Source organism: Cyprinodon variegatus, unplaced genomic scaffold (assembly GCF_000732505.1).
Source record: "Cyprinodon variegatus isolate N-32 unplaced genomic scaffold, C_variegatus-1.0 Scaffold1130, whole genome shotgun sequence".
Classification (NCBI taxonomy): domain Eukaryota; kingdom Metazoa; phylum Chordata; class Actinopteri; order Cyprinodontiformes; family Cyprinodontidae; genus Cyprinodon; species Cyprinodon variegatus.
The window spans coordinates 145,514-152,383 of NW_015151583.1; the positions used below are offsets into that span (position 1 = coordinate 145,514).

General features: G+C 43.1%; 1 protein-coding gene across 1 annotated transcript in view; it reads right to left on the reverse strand.

The window, feature by feature from the left end:
- LOC107101668 (disintegrin and metalloproteinase domain-containing protein 19-like) overlaps window positions 1-6,870 on the reverse strand; it is a gene marked incomplete at its 5' end in the record, with an annotated part of 100,559 nt that overhangs the window by 7,224 nt on the left and 86,465 nt on the right. Inside the window, one exon of the mRNA XM_015400662.1 lies at window positions 5,354-5,559. Coding sequence (XP_015256148.1) covers window positions 5,354-5,559 — 206 coding nt within the window. The remainder of the gene's footprint in view (window positions 1-5,353; window positions 5,560-6,870) is intronic.

Genomic DNA, 6,870 nt, shown 5'->3' on the forward strand with positions numbered 1-6,870 from the left:
AATGTAGTTGTGCTTTGCTTTATGTAGTTGCGATTTCCTTAATGTAGTTGTGCTTTGCTTTATGTAGTTGCGATTTCCTTAATGTAGTTGCGCTTTGCTTTATGTAGTTGCGATTTTCCTTAATGTAGTTGCACTTTGCTTTATGTAGTTGCGATTTCCTTAATGTAGTTGCGATTTCCTTAATGTAGTTGCGCTTTGCTTTATGTAGTTGCGATTTCCTTAATGTAGTTGCGCTTTGCTTAATGTAGTTGCAATTTTCCTTAATGTCGTTGCACTTTGCTTTATGTAGTTGCGATTTCCTTAAAGTAGTTGCGCTTTGCTTAATGTAGTTGCAATTTCCTTAATGTAGTTGCGCTTTTAGATTTGTAGTTGCAGTTTGCACTTCAGGGCCACCGTACAAACGCCAGCCAATGCAGTGACCCCCTCATATTTTATGCTGACTCCACCCTTTCTCTGAATTACAGGGTCTGACCAGGAGATGCCGCTTCTCTTTAGATCTTAACGTCCACAAATCATGACAGAAAGAATATTTTAATACAAAGGCTGATATTTAAAAAGGAATTGTAGGGGACCAGCCAAGGAAATAGGGGAAATTTTTAATGGCTACTACTGTAAAGGGAACTGATGTTTACATAAAAGTAAAGCAGAACTTTAGAACCAACAGTCAGAGCTCTTCCGTCAGGAAAATGGCAGTCCTCCTTATCGTCACATTACAGAGAACTTAAATGTTTCCAGGAAATAAAGACAAACATATCCTCTCCTTGGCAACTGAACATATAGCAGACCCAATATCATAAAAAAAATTAAAAAATGAATTTATTGTTTACTCTCCTCACCACCGTCTGACCTCAGGTTAGACTAAAGGTTTCCAGCTTCAGGTGAGCTAATAAAGCGGAGTAGGAAGCATTTCCTTCCGATTCAGAAGAGAACTGAGCTTTTATTGAAGAGTTTCTCTATTTTTTCCCCATCGCGGGACCTTCCCTCCTGCCGGCAGACCTTCACATCGCTCCTCTCCATCAAACTGACCGATGCGTTTAGCAGCGAAGCAGGAGAGAGTTGTTTCTTTAATGAAAGAGCGTCCGGCAGGGAGCGTGCTGCTGGAGGACAAACGATTAAACAATCAGTGTCAAGGTGCAGGAAGTCATGTCAGACTGAAGATAAAATGCATCCAGGAAGCTCAGGGCAGCTTCTGCTGACTGGTGTTTGATCACCAGAACCTCTGCAGATCAGAGAATCCACTCTTCTCTACGGCGACTTTGCACCTCTGTAAATACCATATTTGGCCTCATCGCAGTCCTTCTGAAAGATGCTGCGAACATCCAACTTATTGAAGGATATTTATAGGTAGTTTCCACCCCAGTCATTTTTTTTAGATCAATCCAGCTTCTCTGTCAAAGTTGATTAAAATTAAATAGAGATTCACGATATATCTGCATTAACGTCAGTATCAGTCAGTGTTGGCTATTCTTAAGCGTATTGCTTGTTTCCATATGTTTCAGTTTTTATATCACACACAATCAGGATCATTACCAAGTTTTATTGAATTGTTCCTTAGCTTGAGGTGCACCTCTGCTAAAAAATTCATTTATATCTGTTCAACAGTTTTCAATTGATCCTACTAACAAACCAACCAACCAATTGAGGTACGGCCTGGCTGCAGCCTCTAGTGTCTGTTCTGCTCTCCCCTTCGTTCTCTCTGCTTTCTTCTTTCACCAGCAGATCGAGACTAAAAGTTGAGCATGGCCCCTTTTTGTTGTGTTTTTTAATATAATACTTCAGGACTTATTGAGCCTGACGCTGAAGCTGTTGATAGTTAGTGCTGCCACCTTGTGGTTTATGGGGGAACTGCTTGTTCTGTCATATATCGCAATCTGACAATGTTAAAAAAATCTTTAAAAGAATTCCGGTATCTAGATTATGATCAAAATGATCACCAAAATTGAATGGATTGCTACTTGGCGTGCAGCACACCTCTCGTTAAAATTTTATTAAAATACGTTCCCAAACTATCAAGCAATCCTGCTAACTATGGAAGCCCAGAGTGGTCGTGTCCCTCCGATACTTTTTCACGGTGGTTTTCTCGAGAAAACGAGTTAATTTTCTCATTATCTAAATGTAACGAGACCTGTTTTCTCATGATAACGAGATGATTGGTTTGTCTTAAAACAGCAGGAGAGGATTTATAAGGATAAGTCAAAAAAACCTATGTGTCGTTCTGTAAATAATCCTGTGTTTAACTTTTAGGTAACGAGACGACGTTTTTATTCCCACAAAAGTGTGTCGCAGTGAACTTGTCGCAGGTATGACGCAGATATTTCCGATTTATGCCCAATTTTGAAGCGCTACATTATTCCACACCACAACGCCAGAGGGACAATTACGAACTAGCTAGGATTGTGGGTGTCAGTGTGTTTGACGAGCTTGTTCGCCATCTGCAACCCCTCATCCAACACCGGACAACACACAGCTCACCCGTGAGTGTTCCCCAAAGACTGGTGTGTTTTGGCTTCGGGTGCAAACCAGCAGACCGTCGCACAGAGCTATAAACTAGCGTCCTGCACGGTGTCTGGGATAGTGTCCAAGGTGTGCCAGGCGTTGTGGACGGCTCTACAGCCAGAGTTTCTGCCATCAGGTACCAAACAGGAAATACGCATAGTGTAGTGTAGATGTAGAATTGACCAATCAGAGGCCTCCAGTCTGAGATAACCTAATGCAGATGAGCTGGTTTCTGGGCATAAAACAGGCTTTAGCGCCTGGTATTTTCTGAACAGCCCCGTTGTTGAGACTGATTTATACCCAGAAACCAGGTCATCTGCGTTACATTGAATGCAAATGTGCCCCCGCCCCTTCCGCAGACACTCTGCTGCACCTCACCAAAATTGTAGGTGACCGCAGACAGTGCCGCAGACAGGAGGCCTCTGATTGGTCAAATCTACATCCTCTCTACTCTATACATATTTCCTGTTTGGTTCCTTGCCGGCTTGTTTTGTTTTTCTGACCGCCATTGTGGAAAACGACTGGTGAAAATGGAGCAGCTAGAAGAGCGAGGTGCGCGAGAACGCTGGGACCCTTTTCCCACCTGGATCCCCGCTCTTTTTGGCCCTCATACCCCTCCGTTGTCGCACAAACTTGCCCCCACTGTAGTTCCTGATTGGCCCTCTGGCATTGTGGCGTGGAATAACATAGCGCAGACCATGCTTCAATATTGGGCATAAATCAAAAATGTCTGCGACACACTGCTGTTAGAGGATAACCAGACCTTAATGGCTGTAACGGGTATAAGATGCATTAACCCTCAAAATGAGTCCAGATTAAAGATTTTCATTAAAAAGCAGTTATATTTGTTTCTACTGTGTTTCATGCAATCCAGTCATCCACCACCNCCTGACGCTGAAGCTGTTGATAGTTAGTGCTGCCACCTTGTGGTTTATGGGGGAACTGCTTGTTCTGTCATATATCGCAATCTGACAATGTTAAAAAAATCTTTAAAAGAATTCCGGTATCTAGATTATGATCAAAATGATCACCAAAATTGAATGGATTGCTACTTGGCGTGCAGCACACCTCTCGTTAAAATTTTATTAAAATACGTTCCCAAACTATCAAGCAATCCTGCTAACTATGGAAGCCCAGAGTGGTCGTGTCCCTCCGATACTTTTTCACGGTGGTTTTCTCGAGAAAACGAGTTAATTTTCTCATTATCTAAATGTAACGAGACCTGTTTTCTCATGATAACGAGATGATTGGTTTGTCTTAAAACAGCAGGAGAGGATTTATAAGGATAAGTCAAAAAAACCTATGTGTCGTTCTGTAAATAATCCTGTGTTTAACTTTTAGGTAACGAGACGACGTTTTTATTCCCACAAAAGTGTGTCGCAGTGAACTTGTCGCAGGTATGACGCAGATATTTCCGATTTATGCCCAATTTTGAAGCGCTACATTATTCCACACCACAACGCCAGAGGGACAATTACGAACTAGCTAGGATTGTGGGTGTCAGTGTGTTTGACGAGCTTGTTCGCCATCTGCAACCCCTCATCCAACACCGGACAACACACAGCTCACCCGTGAGTGTTCCCCAAAGACTGGTGTGTTTTGGCTTCGGGTGCAAACCAGCAGACGGTCGCACAGAGCTACAGACTAGCGTCCTGCACGGTGTCTGGGATAGTGTCCAAGGTGTGCCAGGCGTATGGCCGGCACTACAGCCAGAGCTTCTGCCATTAGGTACCAAACAGGAAATACGCATAGTGTAGTGTAGATGTAGAATTGACCAATCAGAGGCCTCCAGTCTGAGATAACCTAATGCAGATGAGCTGGTTTCTGGGCATAAAACAGGCTTTAGCGCCTGGTATTTTCTGAACAGCCCCGTTGTTGAGACTGATTTATACCCAGAAACCAGGTCATCTGCGTTACATTGAATGCAAATGTGCCCCCGCCCCTTCCGCAGACACTCTGCTGCACCTCACCAAAATTGTAGGTGACCGCAGACAGTGCCGCAGACAGGAGGCCTCTGATTGGTCAAATCTACATCCTCTCTACTCTATACATATTTCCTGTTTGGTTCCTTGCCGGCTTGTTTTGTTTTTCTGACCGCCATTGTGGAAAACGACTGGTGAAAATGGAGCAGCTAGAAGAGCGAGGTGCGCGAGAACGCTGGGACCCTTTTCCCACCTGGATCCCCGCTCTTTTTGGCCCTCATACCCCTCCGTTGTCGCACAAACTTGCCCCCACTGTAGTTCCTGATTGGCCCTCTGGCATTGTGGCGTGGAATAACATAGCGCAGACCATGCTTCAATATTGGGCATAAATCAAAAATGTCTGCGACACACTGCTGTTAGAGGATAACCAGACCTTAATGGCTGTAACGGGTATAAGATGCATTAACCCTCAAAATGAGTCCAGATTAAAGATTTTCATTAAAAAGCAGTTATATTTGTTTCTACTGTGTTCCATGCAATCCAGTCATCCACCACCGCCTGACAATGAGTGAAGAGAAAAAAAGGAAACAAAAAAATTGATTATATGCGCACAGGCGGTACCGCTACCACACAACTACGGGACCCGCAGGCATGGATGGACTGGGAATCCAGGGCTGTTGGCCAGCCTCATACAGGTTAATCAGCTCGTTATCTCAAGAAAACAATTTATGGTTTAACCTTGATAATGAGATAGTTAGGTCATTATCTCAAGAAGGCAAAGGAAAAAAAAAATCAATTTCTCACATTTCACTTGAAATCACAGTAAGTTGTGGCTAAACTGAGACAAAATGTGAAAAAGTTTAAACATTTCAGGCAGTTTAGTTTAGAAGCAGAGAAGAAAGATAATCTGTTTATGTTTTTTTAGGTTCTCCTACCTGAGAACTCGGAGCGGCGGGACAGCTGACAGTTTCCCCGCTGGTTGTGGCCCCGAAGCTGGAGGCATCATGACAAGCAGGCCTTTGGCTTTGGAGCCGGGGGCCCGGGTGGGACTCACTGCGGTGGAGGCCACTCTGGCTGGACTGAGGGGCAGAGGCCTCTGTGGGGGGAAGAGGGGCGGTCTGGACTGCTGCTCAGATACCAGCTACAAGACAGAAAATACAATCAAAAATCTAAAATCAGAGGAGAGGAAACGGCGAGAAGAGAACTTCATCTACATCGAGCTAAGGCTTTGGATTCAAATTCACTCCTCATCTGAGATCAAACATCAGAATCCTTTCATTAATCACGGTGGCTTTCTTCTTTGCTTCAAACAAACACAGAAAATACAGCACTATATAAAACCTCATCTAATTCAGAAGCATTTCCCGCTCATGGATTCAGCCTTAAGGATGAATTATCCAAACTAAAACAAAGAAGTTTGAGTCTTTAATCACACTTAATCTCTACACTTCATCTGAAGTAATGAAGATTTTCAAACCTGCCCACATGTTTCACTTAGAGCATATTTAATACACAAAGTCTGGGAAATGCTTTAGAAGTGAGCGAACGCAGTAACAGGCTGGTGTTCAGCTGAAACGATGCCGATATTCTCAGTATCCAGGAAGTAAAGTAAAAGCACAAAAAAAAAGGAGTGCAGTCTTCTAGATGAAGAAGCTCTTCTTATCCAAAGAGCTTTTCATTTCTAAACTAGTGGGGGAAAAGTTAGTGTGAGGGATTGCATTCAAATCAATGAGTCGATGCAATCAGTTGGTTTTCCTTAGATAGAAAACTTTGAATCAATCTGACTGGATGATCTGGTTGAACTGGAAAGTGCCTTGAGATGGCATGTATTGTCAATTGGCGCTATAGAAATAAACTTAATAGAATTGAATTTATCTAAATCCATGTGCAGATTAGCCGTGACATGCTAAGCCTTTCAGGTAACCACTGGGAACAGGTTTGGCAGGAACAGCGAAATAATTCAGCTTTTGTTTGTTTGTAGTCTGTCTAAAAACCAATCGACCGCATGCTAATACCAATGCTAGCAGGACCAGAGGCTAACATGTCTTCAACTTCCTTTCTAAAGTAACTAATATTTCAAAAATGCTAAAATGACATTATTGTTTACATGTTCTCTGATCTGCTCATTATATCTGGCTTCTAAAGGAGATCCAGAAAGCCTCTTCAATAGCTCCCTTGTCTCTGGTAGCCATTAGCCCATTTGTCTAACATAAGCCTCTTTGCTACTGAAAATAGCGGGTTAACCCGTCTTCTTCAAACATGGGTCGACCCGCTAACAATCAGCTCCCTTCCCACTAGCAAAAAAGCTGGTCTACAGGTGACACCATCACGCTGGGTTAGCTTTGATGATGTCACCGGTGCGATAGAAATCAGGAAAGTAAACAATGGAGAGCAACATGTAAAGAAGCCAGTAGTCAGTGTGCGTTATTGTTTCTCTGTATTATCTGTCTGA